Source organism: Pezoporus occidentalis, unplaced genomic scaffold (genome assembly GCF_034315485.1).
Source record: "Pezoporus occidentalis ecotype Australia unplaced genomic scaffold, CSIRO_AGI_Poc_V1 ctg64, whole genome shotgun sequence".
Taxonomy (NCBI): Eukaryota; Metazoa; Chordata; class Aves; order Psittaciformes; family Psittacidae; genus Pezoporus; species Pezoporus occidentalis.
The window spans coordinates 3,401,150-3,420,491 of record NW_026915987.1 but is presented as its reverse complement, the minus strand read 5'-3'; the positions used below and the strand labels follow the sequence as shown (position 1 = coordinate 3,420,491).

The 19,342-nt window shown below is 57.0% G+C and overlaps 1 protein-coding gene and 1 long non-coding RNA gene across 4 annotated transcripts; one reads left to right on the top strand and one right to left on the bottom strand.

Annotated features, from left to right (window-relative positions):
- Positions 1-633: 633 nt before the first annotated feature.
- Positions 634-6,759, top strand: LOC134174909 (glutamine synthetase). Of its 3 annotated transcripts, none has more exons than XM_062640257.1 (7): positions 634-676; positions 843-1,018; positions 1,514-1,675; positions 3,291-3,437; positions 4,239-4,366; positions 5,480-5,679; positions 6,013-6,759. In XM_062640257.1, exons 2-7 carry the CDS (start codon positions 853-855, stop codon positions 6,332-6,334), a joined length of 1,125 nt encoding a protein of 374 aa, XP_062496241.1. In that variant the 5' UTR covers positions 634-676; positions 843-852; the 3' UTR covers positions 6,335-6,759. The 3 variants fall into 3 exon arrangements, with proteins under 3 accessions (XP_062496241.1, XP_062496240.1, XP_062496239.1); XM_062640256.1 differs by lacking the exon at positions 634-676 and adding an exon at positions 677-695; XM_062640255.1 differs by lacking the exon at positions 634-676 and having other exon boundaries at positions 814-1,018.
- Positions 6,760-17,046: 10,287 nt separating this feature from the next.
- On the bottom strand, positions 17,047-19,171 carry LOC134174937 (uncharacterized). The gene is made up of 2 exons (XR_009968846.1): positions 18,629-19,171; positions 17,047-17,930 (listed from the first exon to the last, which is right to left on the bottom strand). It is a non-coding gene; the product is annotated as an uncharacterized LOC134174937 (long non-coding RNA).
- Between the last annotated feature and the right edge of the window lie 171 nt (positions 19,172-19,342).

The window sequence follows — 19,342 nt, the reverse complement described above, 5'->3', positions numbered from 1 at the left end:
GGATGTGGATGCCTCTGTCTCCAGGGCCAGCCAGACACCTTACTCCACTCTGAGGCATCCACAGGGCATAGGCCCGTTGAGGCTTTTGGGGGACTTTCAAGGGGGGCATGCACTGAGCCAGCCTCACCGGGCAGAGTTCCCGCTGGCATGCAGGAGCTGACCCTACAAAAACAACGTGTCAGGAGGGGGGATGCGGCAGCGAGGGAGCAGGAGGCTGTAAATTATATTTTCACTGAATAATACATGGTGTTTAATAACAAGTTATTCGCCAAGAACTTGTTGATCAATAGAGATTTTCACCATGAGTTATTGCTTTAATAAGTAATCAAAGGATCCCAGACCGGTTTATGTTGGAAGGGACCTTAAAGCTCCTCCAGCTCCAACCCCTGCCACGGGCAGGGACACCTTCCACTAGAGCAGCTTGCTCCAAGCCCCTGTGTCCAACCTGCCCTTGAACACTGCCAGGGATGGGGCAGCCACAGCTTCTCTGGGCACCCTGTGCCAGCGCCTCAGCACCCTCCCAGGGCAGAGCTTTCCCGCTGTTTCCCGTGTGTGGATGGGAAGCGCAGCGCGCACCGAAGGCTGCTCCCGGGGCGGAGCCGCCCCCGCCCCCTGCTCTCCGGCCGCGGGCGCGTATAAAGCGCGGCGGGCGCGGGCGCGGGCAGCGCTGGGGCCGGTGAGCGGCGGGGCTGCGGGTTCGATGCCCGCGCGGGGACGGTCGGTGGGGGGGTGCTGCCCGGGCTCCGTTCGGGGCGGTTCGTTCCGGGGGTTTGTTTGGAGGCTCTTTAACGGGTGGGGGCCGGGCCGGGGGTGATGCCGCGCTCACCTGCACGCTCCCGCAGGGCCGTCGCCATGTCGGTGTCGCACAGCTCCAGGCTGAACAAGCTGGTGCGGGAGCAGTACGTGCGGCTGCCCCAGGACGGGCTGGTGCAGGTCACCTACGTCTGGATCGACGGCAGCGGCGAGGGCGTGCGCTGCAAGAGCAGGACCCTCGACAAGGAGCCCAAGAGCATCGAAGGTAAGGCGGCTGCTTGTCCCTCTGCGTGCAGGGCTGGGGGAAAGTTCTGGGGTGCTCTGGGAGCTGGCACTTGCTCTCCCTGGTTGTGTGGTACTGGTGATACTCACTTTAGTTATCTCACGGGGTTGTATCAAGCGTGTTGCTGTGGTTTGCTTAATCTGTGCCAGTAGCATTGGGTGGGAAGGGGAGGATGAGATCCTCACCCCTCTCCACCAGGGAAACAGGCATGGAGATGTGTCAGCATCTGGATGGGGTTTGGGGGCGGGTGAAGTGGCTGAGGCTGATCCTGCCTGCCCCTCGTCATGCTGGGGGGGGTGAACACACCGATGCTGAGGAGCACTGCTGGGCAGGAAAACCTTTTGGCCATCCTCATCCCACAGCACTCAGTGCCCACTGGGTTCTCCATCCTGGGTCTAAACCACCAACACTTGGCACAATCCCTATGTGAGATACCTTTTCGCAATCCCACTCCTCTGTCTCCCTCCTGCCTCGTAGATGTCCCTGAATGGAATTTCGATGGCTCCAGCACGGCACAGGCAGAGGGCTCCAACAGCGACATGTTCCTGGTGCCCGTCCGCATGTTCAGGGACCCTTTCTGCCTGGACCCCAACAAGCTGGTGCTCTGCGAAGTGCTGAAGTACAACAGGAAACCCGCAGGTGAGCACCTCCAGCACGCGCCCCGGCTTCCACGGGTTACCCACTTACTGTTTCGGGTGCCATCCCTCCGAGGCGCTGCTCGCTCTGCACCGCTGGTCCTGGGGAGCAGCTCAGCACTGGGTGCTTGGCCTGAGGCTCTGAAATTCAAGTGCTGGTGGTGGCGGTTGCTTGCAGGAACCTGTTCTGGAGGTGCAGGGCGAAGAGAAGAGCAGGGAGCTGTGGAGGTCATGGTGCTTGCCAGCTCAAGTGTGCTGAAGGCGTCACCTGGCTTTTGAGCCCGAGCACATCCAGCCCTGGGGCTGGGGTTAACCCGGGGAGCGGTGGGAGTTGTAGAGTGCCAGGTTTGTGGCTGCTTTCCTTGCTGATGGGCAGCTGTAGAGAAGGAGGCAGAAGGTGCTGACCTTTCGCAAGCAGCCCTGGAGCACGCTGGCTCTTGGTCTCTTATCACCGCAGGCAGAAGCCGGCAGTCCCAGTGTCTGTCTTGTTCCCCTGATAAAGCCCCAGACAGGACAAGCAGACGGTGTGCAGGGACGTGCTGAGGGGCTCCCAGAGGGGGTTCTGTCAGCAACCAACTGGTTATTTACCAGTGAAGCGGGGCCATGTCTGTGGTGGGTGCGTCAGGGAGGGAGGCAGCATCTGCGGGGTGATGCAGAGGAGAGGCTGCGGGCAGCGATGGTGAAAGACAGAGCTGGTTCCTCCTCAGACAGCACCATGGCTTTCAGTCTTGGTTGAGATTCCTGCCCGGCAGTTCCTCCATGGCAGCTCTTTGTAAAGAGACCCCCAGGCCCTGGAGCTCCTGGGGCTGGAGCCAAGGCAGAGAGCTCAGCCCAGAGCCCCACAGATAAGGGGTGCACCCTCCAGCTCTTCCCAGGGGGGTCTCCATGGACATTAAGGACTCTGTGGGCTCTGGGTGGGTGATAACTTCCTTCCCCCTTCTCCCATCAGTGCAAGGGGGATGTCGCTGCTCTTCTCCAGCCCCACGCTATGGGCATGTGTTGTAGCTGCTTTGGGGTCTTTTACTGTGATTTAAAGGCAGAATTTGCAGCCTGGAGGCTGCCTGTCCCTGTCACAACAGTTTTTCAGCTGTGTTTTCCCTCACAGTTTTAGTCTGAGTCCTCATTCCCCTATCCTGGCATGTTGCCCGTGTTAGGATGGTTCTCTGCTATCTTTCCTGGCGAAGCTCTGATTGCCCTGAGCTCCACCAGCCAGCCTGGAGCTGGAGAAAGAGAAGGATGATTAAGCTGGGGGTGAAGTAGTGATGGGAGATGTATAGTCCCTGTTCCCAGATCTGCTAGATGCCTGTAGGACAGGGCTGGGGGATAGCTCCTGATCTCTTGGTGTGTAAGAGGGGGAGGATGTTCATGGACCATTGGTGGTTTGGGGAGCAGGCTAATTACACACTCTTGGTCCATGGCCTGATGCTGTGGTGATGGAGTAGCTCTGCAAGAAGGGGCTGGGTGAGCAGGGAGCTTTGCAGGAAAAGGGGATTTCCTCACTGGTTCTCTTAAGGCTTCTGTGGGAAGCACTTGGCAGTGGTGGAGCGAGGTAGGATGGAGCAGAGCATGGTGCGTGCCTGCCCACGGCACAGGTCTAACCCAGCCCTCTCTGCTCCCAGAGACCAACCTGAGACACACATGCAAGAAGATCATGGACTTGGTTAAGGACAGCCACCCCTGGTTTGGGATGGAGCAGGAGTACACACTGCTGGGCATCAACGGCCACCCCTATGGCTGGCCCGACAACGGCTTCCCTGGCCCACAAGGTGAGTGTTCATCCCTTCCCCAACCCCAGCGCTCCCCTTGGCTCCCAGCCTGCTGCCTGGCTGTGAGCATCCCATCCCCATCCTCGGTGCAGCTTCCCCATGGTGCCTGGCGCTGGGATGGGGTTAGCAGGGAGCCCTTGGCTCAGGTGAGCCGCGCAGCAGGGCTGCTCCTGCCGGGCTCCCCGCGGAGCACGACCAGCTCAGCCCAGCGGCACCACTTGTTTGGCAGGGGCTGGGAAAGCCAACTCCTCCCGTGGCTGCTCGGCAAGGGCCGGCTCATGGAGCCCTCCGGAGCGAGCCCCAGCGCCTCTGCTGCCGCCTGGGACAGGGCCAGGGGTTTCCCAACCCGCATCAGCAGCCTGTTGTGGGGACCGGCCGCTTTCAACATCTCCCTTGCCGCAGGCGGGGAGGAGATCTGGGCCTGACCTGCTTGAGGAGCTGCACAAAACCGCAGCCATGAGCAGTGTGGGCTGTTGTCAAAACAATCTCGGCTGCTTGATGTGCTCAGAGGGTCCCGAGGGCTGCGGGGCAGACCAAGCTGCCCTTATCTCCCGGCCACCTCCTGGTTGATGCATTACAAGTCCTGTTTAACTGCCTAGATAAGGCTGAGGTTGCAGAGATGAATTGCTCACACTCTTGGAGTAGGGGTCAGTGGCTTGATGCACCATGGAGGGGAAACACTGTTTAATTCCCATAAATCCTCTGCAGATGATGGCTGGTACCTGGGAGCTGGGGGATTATGCTGCGGTGCTGCTGGTGGTGCCAAAAGCTTTACTTTGATGGTGACTCCTTCCTTTCCAGGTCCCTATTACTGTGGGGTTGGAGCAGACAAGGTGTATGGGCGTGACATCGTGGAGTCCCACTACAAGGCATGTCTCTACGCAGGGGTGAAGATCTGTGGCACCAATGCAGAGGTGATGCCCTCCCAGGTACGTGTGGCTGGCCCTGTGCAGCTCCTCTCTATGGTGATGGATATGAGTTACTGTGAGGCTGAAATAACCCAGCAGCTCCTCTGGTATGCCAAATCCAGTGACTCCCCACGTGGGTTTTGTCTAGATGGGAGCAGTTGCATGGGTGATAGGATGAAAATGTCTGTGTTTGATGTCCTCCTAACTCATCCTGATATGCAAATCCCTGCTTTTTGGGACAGGCAAGGGAAATCACAGCTGGGGCAAAGTGGGGGCAAGCTCCTCACAGAGGTGGCAGCCAGTGTGGAGCTGGCTGCTTCCCTGGGTGCTCTCCTTCACCACAGAGCAGGGCTGTGGGCGACAGTGGGAGCCAGGACGGGCTATGGGAGCAGCACATGGAGCAGTGGGTGCATCCTGCTCCTCCATCCCGGGAGCTGGGAAACTAGGGTGGGACGTGGCCTTGGGAAGCAGCTGGGGGGGACCTGGGGTCAGTCAGGAGTTAGCTGGAGGAGCCCCTGATTGCATTAGGTGGGTGGCCAGACTGAGGGACGCGCTGTGGCCCCGCAGGCTCTCCTGATGTGGTGGTGATAAGCAGGGGCTTATCTGGGCCAGGACTAACGACCCTGCTGTTTGCCTGGGCTTCTCCAGGGTCCTTCTTGGCTGCTTCCTGCATCCCGGGCTCCATCTGGCCGGGCCATGGCAGCAGCCATGAATGCGTCACCCGCTGCTTAGTCACTGTGGATGGCGCAACCCCATCCACAGCCGGGACAGAACAGCCCTGGGGGGGACTCATGGGCTCCTCCTTGGTCCCCTGCCCTCTGCAGTGTGGGTTGGGGGATTCTTCATGCCAGCAGCTCCAGCAGCAGCCTTGAAGGCAGGAGTCGTGTTTGTTTACCTCCTTTTTATTAAAACCCTTCTGATTTGCTCTCGTTTTAGCTGGTTATTCCTAGTTTTTTGCATGCCAAAGCTGTCCTGTTGCTTAACTCCATGCTTCCCATCCCTGTTGCTGATACCCAAGGGTAAAGCTCAGCTGTTGCCCAGGCTGGCAGCTCTCCCTGAGGGGTTGTTAGGGGTGTGATGGATGGGGAGGCACAAACCTGCCCATCCTCACTAGTACTTGCTTGCTCCTTCCAGTGGGAATTCCAGGTGGGCCCGTGTGAAGGCATTGAGATGGGGGATCACCTCTGGATGGCTCGGTTCATCCTGCACCGCGTCTGTGAGGACTTTGGGGTTGTGGCTACTCTGGACCCCAAACCAATGACCGGGAACTGGAACGGCGCCGGCTGTCACACCAACTACAGCACCGAGGAGATGCGGAGAGAGGGGGGCCTCAAGTGAGTCCTGGGGGGTCCCTGGGAGGTTTGGGGTGTCCTTGGCTCTGTAGAGTGTAAGTCTCTGTGCCTGGGTGGCTGCACCAGGCAGGGCTGGGCCTGTCATAGGACCATGGAATGGTTTGGGTTGGAAAGAACCTTAAGATCATCCAGTTCCAACCCCTGCCATGGGCAGGGACACCTCACCCTAGACCATGCCTGGGTCATGTCAGATTGTCCCCTGGGGTGTCCTCATGACAGAGGTGCACCGAGGAGGGGGTACCAGCCTTCATGCCCATAGGAACACCCCCCAAACGGACCAGCTGACAAACCCATCCCTGTTCTCCTCTCCCACAGACACATCGAAGCTGCCATCGAGAAGCTGAGCAAGCGGCACGACTACCACATCTGTGTGTACGACCCGCGGGGCGGCAGGGACAACTCCCGGCGCCTCACCGGCCACCACGAGACCTCCAACATCTTCGAGTTCTCCGCCGGCGTGGCCAACCGAGGCGCCAGCATCCGCATCCCGCGCCAGGTCGGCCAGGATGGGTACGGATACTTCGAGGACCGGCGGCCGGCGGCCAACTGCGACCCCTACGCGGTCACCGAGGCCATCATGAGGACCACGGTGCTCAACGAGACCGGGGTGGAGACCAAGGACTATGCTGACCACTGAGGCACGGGGCGGGTGGAGGCTTTGGTTTCTACACTAGCTTCTCATGTGGGATGTGTGCTCTGCGGTGTCCTGGGCTGCAAGCTCAGCCTTTTCGGAGCCTTGCTTCTGGTCTTGTGAAACGTCGCCTTAGGAATATATAAATATATAAATATTTTATAGCAGGAGGGAGGGGGCAACCTATTTTCTCAACCACCTTTTTTTTTTTTTCTGGTTCCTGGTTTTAGGTTGTATGTGGGGAGGGGTTTTTTAAACTTGGATTGAGATTTTTCCCAATGGACTTTACGCTGGGATGTGCAGAGATCCCTATGTGGAAGCTGCGGCTGCTGCTGGTGGCACCTGGGGAGGGCTGGTGCTTTATTGCATCTCTCTGTTGCAAGGAAATGGTAATAAATCTCCTGGCTCTTGGCAGCCGGGTTGTGCTGTAATGGGTGCATTGTTCTATAGCTCCTTGAGCTCCAGGGGGGATTGCGTTTGGGTCTTGCTGGAGGATCCTTGGGGAAGCTGCCTGGAGCTGCCTTTCCCCATTTCCCGGCGCTGAAAGGCCATCTCCTTCCATCGTGATCCCTGAAAGCAAACAGAGAGGCGCAGGCTGAGCAAACAGGGGCAGCAGCTGGCTGGGTTTACATAGGGTGTGCGCTGCTGAGTCAGCACATCCAGCGCTGGGCACGGTGAGCAGCAGCCTTTCCCTCTGGAGACACCTTTGGGTGAGGGAGGAGAGCCTGGGATACTTCCTGCTGCACCCTGAGTGATGCTGTGCTGAAGAGAGACACACGGTGCAGCTCCTGGGGTGGGATTCTCTTTGCAGGAGGGGTCTTAGGTTGTATTCATGGAGTCAAGCCTCCAGGTAGGGCATTTGCATGAAGATGCGGTGTCAACAGCATCTCCAATGGCCTGGTCCTTCGGGACCCTCCATGCTACAGCTGTGTGGAGGAGCTAGCTGCAATCACAGCGGACAGCTCTGATGGCAGGGACACCTTGAGCAGGAAGTAGCCATGAGGGGTTACCTGCAGGTGAAGGGAAGGAGCAGCATGGACAGGGAACAGCTTCATGGAATCCCAGCTTGGTTTGTGCTGGGAGGGACCTTAAAGCTCCTCCAGCTCCAACCCCTGCCACGGGCAGGGACACCTTCCACTAGAGCATCTTGCTCCAAGCCCCTGTGTCCAGCCTGGCCTTGAGCACTGCCAGGGATGGGGCAGCCACAGCTTCTCTGGGTACCCTGTGCCAGAGCCTCAGCACCCTCCCAGGGAAGAGCTTCTGCCTAAGAGCTCATCTCAGTCTCCCCTCGGGCAGGTTAAAGCCATTCCCCTTGGCCTGTCCCTACAGGCCCTTGTCCCAAGCCCTTCTCCAGGTTTCCTGCAGCCCCTTTAGGCAGTGGAGCTGCCCTAAGGTCTCCCCTTCAGGAGCCTTCTCTTCTCCAGGCTGCCCCAGCCCAGCTCTCTCAGCCTGGCTCCAGAGCAGAGCTGCTCCAGCCCTCGCAGCATCTCCATGGCCTCCTCTGGACTCGTTTGTCCACTCCAGTGCAGTCATGAGGATTTAGAAACTGGTTTGATGTTTATCTCTCGATCTGAAGCAGGTGACAAGCTGAAATGCAGATCTCCAAGTCCCTCCTGTGGGTCATGGTGCTGCCAGTGGAGCAGGGAGTAGGGGCTGGGAGCTGTGCTGCAAGCATCCAGGAGCCCTCGGTGTCTCTGAGCTGTTCAAGAACAAAGGTAAGCCATCCCCTCCCTAAGAAGGACACATTTTCCTTCCATAAATTGCTGTTTGAGATGTTTAATGTTTTTCATCAAAACCACAACAGTCTTCTTCTCCTCTCATTTCTATGATGTCTTTAATGGGTAATTTGAGCCATGGGACAATGACTGATGGATGCAGCTGGAAAATCAATAAAGCACTAAATCTGGAGCAGGAAGATGCATGTTTGTTTGCTGGGCTGTACCAGTGGCTTAAAGGACTTCAGCTTTCATCATACTGTGTTGTGCAGCCACTGCTAAATCTGGGGGATCGTGTGAATCCACACTGCAAACATCTTTGACCAGACACAGCACCGTGGTACCTCCAAACACTTTGTACCCGTTCCTGGATCTCACCCTGCAATTCCCCTCTGAGGAAGGACCCTCCTCTTCAGGGAATGAGTGGGGCTCCAGGGGAGATCCAGGACCTGGCCACTGTTCTCTGGGGATGCTGCTGCCCACTCCCTGGAGCTGCTGCGTGCTTGGACATTCTCATCCTCTCCTTTGCCAGAACAAAAATCCTCTTGCTTGTACTTTGAGGTCAAAACAGGCCAGAAACCATATGTCCTGGGTTTCTTTTTCCTAAAGCAGGAGTGATTCCCATCCCCGGGACCTGCAGCACAGGGGAAATGAGGACACCAGCAACTTCCCACAACAGCTTTGCTTATAGTCTTGCTGTGTTCACCCCTGTTGAAGGTGGGTTGTTGGGGTCAGCCAGCCTTCAGGCTGGGGCTTGAGACCATGGTGAGGGGACAGTGCATCCATCCCCATCCGAGGGTTGCACAGTGCCGGGAGGAGGTTCTCCAGTGCTCCAGGCTCAACCAGGATGGGTGGGAGCAGCGGTGGGACCCTCGGTGGCATCCGCTCCATCCGGAGCCGCTGCAGGTAACCAACCACCCGCAGGGCTTTCCCGGGGAAGCACCGCAGGGAGATGGCGCTGGGAGCGAGAAGGGATCGGGAGCTGGAGGCGCTTCCCTGGGGATTGCTGCCCTCCGCAGGCGCAGCCGCGAGTGACAGCGAGCGGGCGAGGCGGGTGACGGCTGGTTCCGAAAGGAGCTTTGGGGGAACGGCGCTGGGGGCTCTAAACCCCCACCTGCCCCAGGACCACCCTGAGCCCTCGCCCGCTGCACAGACGCACCCACCTTCACCCGAGCCTCTGCTCCCACACGAGCGCTCACAGACAGCGGCAAATCATAGAATAGAGCCTGGTTTGTGTTGGAAGAGACCTTAAAGCTCCTCCAGCTCCAACCCCTGCCACGGGCAGGGACACCTTCCACTAGAGCAGCTTGCTCCAAGCCCCTGTGTCCAACCTGGCCTTGAACACTGCCAGGGATGGGGCAGCCACAGCTTCTCTGGGCACCCTGTGCCAGCGCCTCAGCACCCTCACAGGGAAGAGCTTCTGCCTAAGAGCTCATCTCAGTCTCCCCTCTGGCAGGTTAAAGCCATTCCCCTTGGCCTGTCCCTACATCCCTTGTCCCAAGCCCCTCTCCAGCTTTCCTGCAGCCCCTTTAGGCACTGGAGCTGCTCTCAGGTCTCCCCTTCAGGAGCCTTCTCTTCTCCAGGCTGCCCCAGCCCAGCTCTCTCAGCCTGGCTCCAGAGCAGAGCTGCTCCAGCCCTCGCAGCATCCCCATGGCCTCCTCTGGCCTCTCTCCAACAGCTCCACGTCCCTCTTGTGCTGCTGTCCCAGAGCTGGATCAGGGCTGCAGGGGGGGTCTCATGAGACTTTGGGCTCTTTTCCATACCCACACCACCCCTCGGCCAGGGGCACGGAGCTGCCCAGGGGTGTGTTATCCCTCGGGGCAGTCATTCCCAGGGCTGTGACCTGACTGATGGCCAAGTGGTTCTGGCAGATGGCTCCAGTGGGCTGCTGAGCTGGGGCACACAAGCAGCAGGCATCCGCTGTGGTCCCTTCCTTCGTCCCCCACCGTTGAGCACCCTGCTGCAGAGGGGAACACCCAGGGCGGGCGAGCATTGTGATCACCCCATGACAGGGAGCAACGGCAGAGGAGCTTGCAGGTTTCTCTGTGTTCAGGTCCCTTTTTATCACTATAAATTCCATTACTTTGAAATCATTCGAGGCCTTCAGGATTTTTTTTTCCCAAACCAGCTATAAAAAGGACATTAGAATTACAATCCTGGTGCTAACAATAGCATTACTCAAAGCTGCTGGCCAGAAGTGGGGAGCTCTGGGTAGAATAAAGACCTAAACTGAAATGTCAATAACTTCTTTCTTCCCCTCGCTGTCCCCCAGCCTGCACAAGCTGCTCGGGTCTCTCTATCTTAATGAGCATTAAAGTGGTTTCAAATTAGATCTACAGAAAATTGAAGTTCTGTTCCCTCAGAAGCTTAGTCTGGCCTTTAAAGGCCAGTGACCACATTCTGGGTTTGGATATGAGCATCTTTGGTCTCAAAGGCTCATTACCAGCAATTCACTGCTGCTGAAATGCAGCCACAACTGGAGAGGGACAGGCACAATAGCAGCACCCAACGGGCCAGAAGATGAGGTAGAGAGAGGTTTGGCTGGGGAGTGCTTGGTCCCCCACCAGCCCTGTGCAGCATTCCTGGTCCAAGCCTTGCTCCTGGGAGCCTGGCTATCAGGTCAGCCTCCACTGGGCTGGTGCTGGGTTTGCAGAGGCTGCTTTCAGCTTAGTCCCTAAAAGTATGGGATGGAAGAGCCCCAGCAGCCCAACCTGAGCTGCAGGTGGGGTGTTTGGGGAGCCCCCAGGACACCCTGGCTGAGCAGCGTCTTGCTGAGGGTGACACAGCCAATAACCTGCAATGCAGGGTGGGTTTTCCCATCTGTGTGACCAACCCACATGGCGTGGGGAAGGGGCCATGCCGGCTGCTGGGGACCTGCTGCCCACTCACTGCTGGGCAGATAGAGCAAGGAGACTTCCCAGGAAAGCCTGTTCCCATGGCAGGGCCCAGCAGCTGCAGCTTCGCCTCCTGCCTGCTCTGTGCCTGGATGGTGCAACACCGAGCAGTCATGGGTGATGTGATGGTCAGTGGCAGCATCCAGAGTCCAGGGGGGTGTTTGTAGGAGCACTGGGGAAGGATGAGTGAGTGCTGAGCTGGAGCTTGCACCCAGGTGTAAGAGGAGCCCATGGGTCTGCACTCCTACTCCTGGCAGAGAAAGCAGCAGAGGATGGAGCAACTCAGTAGATCTGCTGCCTGTTCCCATCAGCCCTGCACTGTCCATCCCAGCCACGCTGGGATGGGCAAAGACTCCCTGGTACCCTGGTGAGGATAGGACAGGGTCTTCCTTGTGCTCCCTGCTGCAGTGGGGCTGCTGCTTTGCCCAGTCAAGACTCATAGAGCAGAGCTGTGAAGCCACAGCAGGGCTGATGGATGGCTTGAGAAAGGTCTGCAAGGAATCCCCCTCTTGCAGGTGCCCCTAGAGCAGCCTTCACAAACGAGTCCTCAATGTCCCACAGCGGCCACCCCAGGGCCCAGCCCCACTCCTGAGCACCCAGGCCTATGGTGGGTGAACAAGGCCAGATGAGCCATCAAAAGCTCCCTACTGCAGGCTGGGGGCTGCACGGGGGCAGGACCTACACAGGGTGTCAAGGCGCTAATAGGCTTTAATGGCTCTGCCCAGCTTCACCTGGACCCCCAGCCCATGGGTCCATTTAAGCTCTGCCAGAGGGGTCAGGCCCTGCCTGAGCTGTATTGAGGAGTACTGGTCTTCTCTTGTGATCATCCAGCCTCTAACCATGAGCTCACTGCCCAGCTTGCTGTGTCTCACCACTGTAGGCCTGCCAGAAGATCACCAGGCTCTGTCTCCCCTTGGTTGCCTTCACTGATCCTGAACTGCAGGTTGACTTTCTGGCTTTTAGATCTCCCTCACGGGGACCTTTCCTCGTGCTCTTCACTCCTGATTGTATGTTTCTATCATGTCTAGGTCTGTTCTGCCTGGGAGCAGAGGGACAAGGCCATTGCTGGGGAGACCCTGCCTGTAATTGTGGTGTTTCTTCTGGCTTCTTGGACCTTTGGGTGCTCCTGGCCCTTGCTGTACCCTGGTGGGTGGTAGTGGTTGTAGAAAGGGCTACAGGAGAAAATACAGTTGGGAGAGAGGGGGGCTGTGTGGGATATGTGCAGGGATGGGGTAGGACAATCTCCCCTGTGGTGTCCCTTCCAGTCTTAGCCAATGTTTCTGCTGTGTGAGCTCCTTGGAGGCTGGTGGTACCCATGGCTGGGTGCCTGGTGCAGAGGAGGGAGGTGATGCTGTGAGGAGGGGTTGAGCTGTGGAGCTGGTTCCTCAGGCTGATGGGGGGATACAGATGTTGTATTTGTGGGTGCAGGACCAGGTTCCTCACTGGTATCTGTCTCTGTTGTGCTGCCTTTTGAAACATACGCTGAAATAGGCAGAGTCAGCTCCCCCACGGAGTTACCTTGTGCACAGGCACCCGTGTGAGGAGCTGGGAAACAGAGACTTGGCTATTATGAAGTGTTCACACCAAGGAAGTCCCTTCGCTGTGCATGGGGGCAGGGGGTAGCAAACTGGGCCTGGAGAATTCAATTTCTTCTTCAATCCTTATTTCCTGCAGCTGCTGAGAAACGATGGTGGTGGTGGGATGCCATGGGCAGGGATGTGCCTGTGGAGGATGGTGAGATGGTACTGACATAACCATAGAATCATCTCAGCCTGGTTTGTGCTGGAAGGGACCTCACCTACCTCCAACCCTTGCCACGGGCAGGGACACCTTCCACTAGAGCAGCTTGCTCCAAGCCCGTGTCCAACCTGGCCTTGAACACTGCCAGGGATGGGGCAGCCACAGCTTCTCTGGGCATCCTGTGCCAGCGCCTCAGCACCCTCCCAGGGAAGAGCTTCTGCCTAAGAGCTCATCTCAGTCTCCCCTCTGGCAGGTTAAAGCCATTTCCCTTGACCTGTCCCTGCAGGCCCTTGGCCAAAGCCCCTCTCCTATAATGCCTTTCTCTTTTTCAAGCCTATTTAAGTTCCTGCAGGTCCTTGGGTTGTTGCAAGGAAGGTAAATGGTGAAGCTGTAATGGCAGAGCTTGCTAAGAGAAGCAGGGGCAGGCTGAGCTGTAGCTGTGCTGCAGTCAGACGTGGCTGGTGGAGACATGATTCAAACCCAAATGAAGCGATTTCTTGTGGTGCTGCTCTAGCCTGATAGCTGTGGTAACACACGCAGCGCATTTGTTGGCCTCGATTCACATCACAGTAGGTGTTTTCAGGGGCTGAAATGTCAATGCAAGGCAAGTTTTAGGAGGACTCCGAAAATAGCTGTAGATAAGGCTGGGCTTGGAATATTTGCCCATGGGAGGAGTGTGTGAAGGTGGTGCTGTCGGGAACCAGAGCTGCAAGTGAAAGAACTGGTTTCATCCTAAACCAGCTCAAACTCACAGAATACAGGGAGGGTGAGGGAAGACACATGTGATGTTACAGTGCAGGGAAGTACAGGAGGCTTTGGCAGGTCTGGCAGCAGCTGATCTGTAAGAGAAACACCCCGAGGAGGAAGATGAAATAAGATCAATCTGGATTGGTTTAGCTTGGATAACTGTCTTCATGGAGCTTAATCCAGGACACGGACCCACACTGTGCCTGGGATGTTTCCACCTCCCCCATGCGCTCACAGGGACCCGAAGCACACTTAACAGCCATCCTAGCTGGGTTAAATCAGGCATACCACGTCTCGTCCCTCCTGGCCCTCAGACAAGGGCCCCATGGTTTGTTGCACCAGCTCCTCAGTGCCCAGCATGTCCTTCTCCCACCTCCTCAGGCTTTTGTGGAAGGGAAATGCTAACAGGTCTGTCCCCAGCTCACTGCTGGTCTGCCCTGAGCTGCCTTGCAGTGCTTCCTGACCAGCTGCGCTGCTGTAACACACTGACCTGCTGTTGGCTTGCAGTCTAAACTCCAAGGGATGTGCTCTGCCCTTCTGTGCTTCTTCCCTGCCGGACTGCACCCTTGTACCACCCCTGGTGCTGGAGGCTCTTACTGCAGCCTCTGTTGTGCTGCTTGCCCCAGCCCCTTCGAGGCCCTGTGCCAGGACAGGTCCCTGGGGTGGCACAGTGCCTTCAGCTCCTGCTGTCCCAGCGGGTACACTGGGTGGCAGTAGCTCGGCAGGTTGCCCTGCAGAGGCAGTGTAGGGGTAGCAGACACGGACACGCAGAAGCTCATCATGCTCAGCTCCCACTGTTGCGAGAGGTGTGGAGGCAGACAGCTCTCTGCCTTCTCTTATCCCATGGTGGGAGGTGCTGGCTGCTTCCCCAGGGCATTTGCACACCCAGGTGTAACTGCCTGCACAAGCAGCGTCGTTGCCTGGTGTAAATGGGTTGTAGACTCTACTTGCCACCAGCTCATTTGGCAGCTGTCCAGGTTGTAGTGCGGGCAGAGCCTCCATCAGCTCCTTGTGTCAGCAGCATCGTATCCATGTGTGGCTGGGGCAGGCATTGCTCATGGTGTGGCGGTGAAGGGCTCTTTAATGACTCCTGCTCTGGCCAAGGCAGGGCTGTCGGATGTGACTCAGCTGCTGTGTGACACATCCGGCTGGCCTTGGACCAGTGACCTCTGGGTCATAGAACCCCAGATCAATAATGACTAGGGGAAGGGAGAGCTGATGAGGGCCAATCCCGGGATATCTTAGCCATGGGCAAGGGAGCTTGGATGAGCAGGGGTAAAGAACAGCCAGGTACAGTGATATGGGATGCCTGTTTCCCCACTACTTTCCACACGGCATCCACCCGGATGCAGCCAGCCAGCAAATGCTTTTGGAAAGCACTGCTTCACAGAGAAAACCCTTCAGTGCTGATGGTGCCCTCGGGCAGTGCTGCTGCTGCTGCCGCAGCTTGTGCCGAGGCATTAACTCCTTCCCCTGCTCGCCTGGGTCTGGGTGGTTTCTGGCCCAGCCCATGAGGTGTCCTTGGGATCAGCACTGCTGGTGTGATGTCCTGCCCCTTACCCAGGCCCTGGTGGTAGGGAAGGGGCTCACGCTATGGAGGTGGGGTTTGCTCAGAAGGGAGCTCTCTCACCAGGTGCTGGGCTGCACCCCAGGGCTCTCAAGCTGGGTGCATGACCCTTGGTGCATGATCTCTCCCCAGACCCTCCTCATGAGCTTCCTGGAGGGTTGGGGAATTTGATTTCAGGCCATGGCATCTAGGACAGGGTCCGCTCCACAGCTTTTTATCAGCTGGAAGAGGGACACCTGGGCTGGTTGGGCAAATTAACCCGAGCCGCCTTCTGAGCAGCATGGCAATCCACTCCTCTAGGTAGCAGCTGTGGTATGGTCTTGGATATCACCACTGCTGCCTTCTGTCCATGGATATTTGTCACTGCCTCTTTGCTGGGAGCTATCTCCACATCCAAACATGGAAGTGCTCCCCTCCCGTTTCTGGGGGAAATCCAGTGGATTTAGGTGGAAGCGCTGCAGGTGTGATTGGGGCCCTTGCATGGGAGTGGCTGATGGGACATTGCATCCCCAGTGGTGAGCCTGTGGTGGGGCAGCGATCCCCACTGTGAGGAAGGGTATCAAACATCACCAGTGTCAAAGAGCTGATGGCTGCATTGCATGGGGCTGCTGTCCTGGGCAGCCAGGCTGTGGTGTTAGAGGAACCTGTGTAGGGGAAAAAGAAGTAGAGCCAGGGCAAATACAGGATCCAAATGTCTTGCACCTCAGGTGGGGATCAGGCAGGGTGAGTGATGCTGCTGCTGTTGGACCCTCTGCTTGCCCAGGGCATCTCCTGGGAAGCAGGCACTGGGTACTGCCTGCAGCACAGCTCTGAAAAGGGTCCCCATGAGCCTGGGGGAACCTCATCCTGCTCACATGTGTTGAACAGCAACTGCTGCCTGCCCTGGTGTTGTGTGAACCTGACCCCAACTCTGTGTAGCTTTGCAGTGAGGGAGAGCTGCAAAATTCTGCCTGGTGCTGGGGGCACGAGAGTCAGGTTTTGGGTTCAATTTGGCCCTTTTCTCAGGTGAGGCCCTGCTGGGATCACTGGGGCTGAGTGAGCGAATCCTCCTGCTCCCAGAGCCTGTAGGTGAGCGCAGCAAACCATCCTCGCCACTCTGCCTGTGCATGGATGCTGTGGGGAAGGGAAGACGTGAATCCTGCCACCAGATCCTCCTCCCCAGTCCTGCACTGAGCAAGAGGCTCCTCCAGCAGGGGAGGAGATCAGAAATCCAGGCAGTAGGATGTGAATGATAACAGTAATGGATGCCTTGCCTCTCTCGAAGGACTCGGTGAGGCTCGCCAAGTGCTGGCTGGCATTAGGAGATTAAAGCAGTAGCACCCACGAGAAGGGGACGGGTGCCAGCTGGGTCACAGGCTACACTGGCTCAGGTAGGGGCTCTCCCTGCCTTCATCTTCCTTCATGGCTTGGGGGGAAGACTGAAAGGGAGGAGACGGCTTGGGAGGAATGGCCCTGAATCAGCCCTTCCCCAGGGGTGAGGGTTAACGTATGTGGGAGAACAGGTCAGGAGCAGCCTGTGTGTTACCTGTGGGTGCTCACCTGGTCCCTCATGATGTGATCTAAAGGGCTTGCGCGTACCCCATGTACATTTGGGGATAAATTAATGCCTCAGCTCCTGTGTGTGCACGTGTGTGTGTGGGGGGGAGGCTGCTCCCGCACACAGATTCCCATCCACGCACAAATGCCAGAACGTGGGTTTGCAGAGGCACAAACCAGCGCAGGAACACAAAGGCTGGATAAAGCACCATGCAGAGAGGGGCCTGACAAGCTCAGCTTATCACAGAAATGGAGAGGTGCCTTGATTCTGGTGTGTAAGTACCACTTCAAGGGGAAATTACTTGGCACTCAAGGACTCTTTAATGTCGGAGAAAGCCAGGACAAGAACCAGTGGCTGAAGCCTGCCAAAGCTGGACTAAAAGGCAAGTGTGGGTGTTAGCAGCAAAGAGGTTGTCAGCAGAAGCAAACTGCCCAGGGCCACATAGGGTTTGTCCCTTGCGGAAGGGAAGTCTGGTGGAGATGGCTCAGTGAGGTTATTCTACAGTCAGGCACATGGTATGAGGGTAAGGGGATGGTATTTATTACGCTGTTACAGCCCCTTCGAGTTTTTTATTCTCTGGAGAGGGGCTTTGGCCAAGGGCCTGTAGGGACAGGCCAAGGGGAATGGCTTTAACCTGCCAGAGGGGAGACTGAGATGAGCTCTTAGGCAGAAGCTCTTCCCTGTGAGGGTGCTGAGGCGCTGGCACAGGGTGCCCAGAGAAGCTGTGGCTGCCCCATCCCTGGCAGTGTTCAAGGGCAGGTTGGACACAGGGGCTTGGAGCAAGCTGCTCTAGTGGAAGGTGTCCCTGCCCGTGGCAGGGGTTGGGACTCTTCCAACACAAATCATTCCATGAGCCTACAAACGAGGCCTGGGACACTGTCTCAGGATACAGGGTCATGAAGCATCCCTGGGATGAAGCCCAAAGCTGCCCCTGGCTCCTCACAGAGCCTGGCTCTGCTGTGTGGCTGATCCTGATCTCTCATCATCCCAAGGAGTGGGACTGTGGGAGAGCTGGTGCAACCACGGGGGTATCAGGCAGATGCTAGTTCAAGGAGCTGCTGCAATGCTCTGGAATTTGAGATCCCAGAGCTTCATCCACCGCTGATGGGACACTTGGCTCCAATCCCAGCACGTGCCCTCGGGAAGCTGCCTCGGCTGCCCACAGCCAAGCCCGTGAACCCATAGGAGGTTGCTGGGGACCTTGGTTTGTGGCCTCCTGCGGGGTGAAGGATGGCTGTGCAGGAAGGCGCGGCTGAAAGCCACCAGACCCAGGTGAGCTGGTGAGAGGTGTCAGCCTGGAACAAATGAGTAATGGTTGCTGCTGTCGTATCAGATGACGTGGTTGAATGGCCACGGAATCAGCTGAGGAGCAGGGAGGCACCGAGCGAGGCAGGGAAGTGATCTGGAAAGAACAAATGTAACATAAATATATCAATATGGATTTTCTATACATATATAGGTATATAGAATAGTTAGATGTATATATTAGCAGTGAACCTTCCATGGGCTCATTGATGAAAGTGTGTGAGTCCAAGGGAAGCTTCAGAATCAGAGAATGATTTGGGTTGGAAGGCACCTTCAAAGCTCATGTATTCCAACCCCCTGCAATGAACAGGGACATCTTCAACTAGATCAGGTTGCCCAGAACTACATCCAGCCTGGCCTTGAATGTCTCCAGGGATGGAGCATCCACCACCTTTCTGGGCAACGTGTGCCAGTGTTTTACCACCCTCATTGTAAAATGTGTCCCTCATGTCCAGACAAACCTGATGGCCACTTGCTGTGGCTGTGCTGCTTCCTCTCTTCCTCTGCCACAGCCTCATGGGGTGCAGGGAGCTCACCCAGCCAGCAGTAAAGCCCCCATCGTGTCCTCCCATCAGGAGGATGGGGGAGAGGTTGGAACAGCAGAAGCAAGAAAACTTGATTTTTGAGAGAAGGGCTCCTCATCCCCTGTGACAGAGGAGACCAGGGTGTCCCCAGGGTGCTGGGTGCGAGGCTGGCTCCTCTCCCCAGCAGCCACAGGGGTGTCCGAGAGCACCGAGTGGGTGGAACGATGGTGCCAGCTCCTCCCTGCCCCAGGGGTACCGTGCTGAGCCTCACCTGGAAGCATTCCCATCGCTCAGCCTCTGCCAGTCACAGCTGGGCTATGCTCGGGCATTTCCGCAGTGCCTCTCCCTCAGGACACCCGGCTCCTGGCTCAGCACAGGCGCTGCCAGGCAGGATCATGGTGTCCTGCATGGGGAAACTGAGGCACGGTCAGGTGGGGCTGTGCCACCAGCTTGTCACCAGGCGCAGCTGCAGGACAACATCTGAGGCCAAAAGAGGAACAAATTTAAGTCACAAGACAGCGCCCGTGACTCAACTTTGGAGGTTTGCTATAACCATACATGTGAGGGGAGTGCACAGCATGCAGCTACAGCCGATCCCTGTGTGCGGGCACCCACGGCCGCTCTCCCAGGGCCCATGGTTGAAGCTCATGTCTGCTGCAGGCAGGGCACACTCAGGTGACAGTGCGTGGGGTACTGATACATGTTGTGGTTTTTTAATAACTACCATGTTCTTTGTCAAGAAATGTCATATTCCTTGAAGTGAGGGGAACGTGATGATATGTGATAGGAAAATTTTACTCTAAACCCAGGGTTGACAGTTTTCTCTTTAGAAATTTCCCTTTTACTAAGGGAAAAAGGATGGGAGAGCAGGCAGAAGTGAGATTTCCCACCACATCAAACCCTTCAAAGCAATTTAAAGCAAAACAATGATCCAAAATGACATGAAAGTGGATCTTTTGCAGTTTCCCAAACACCCATGGCAGGG

Bases quoted from the DNA above. Each gene is read 5' to 3' on its own strand.
- LOC134174909 (XM_062640255.1), top strand. From the start codon at position 814: ATGCCGCGCTCACCTGCACGCTCCCGCAGGGCCGTCGCCATGTCGGTG. The intron at 4,367-5,479 runs GTACGTGTGGCT...TGCTCCTTCCAG, and splicing joins CAGAGGTGATGCCCTCCCAG to TGGGAATTCCAGGTGGGCCC. The intron at 5,680-6,012 runs GTGAGTCCTGGG...CCTCTCCCACAG, and splicing joins CGGAGAGAGGGGGGCCTCAA to ACACATCGAAGCTGCCATCG.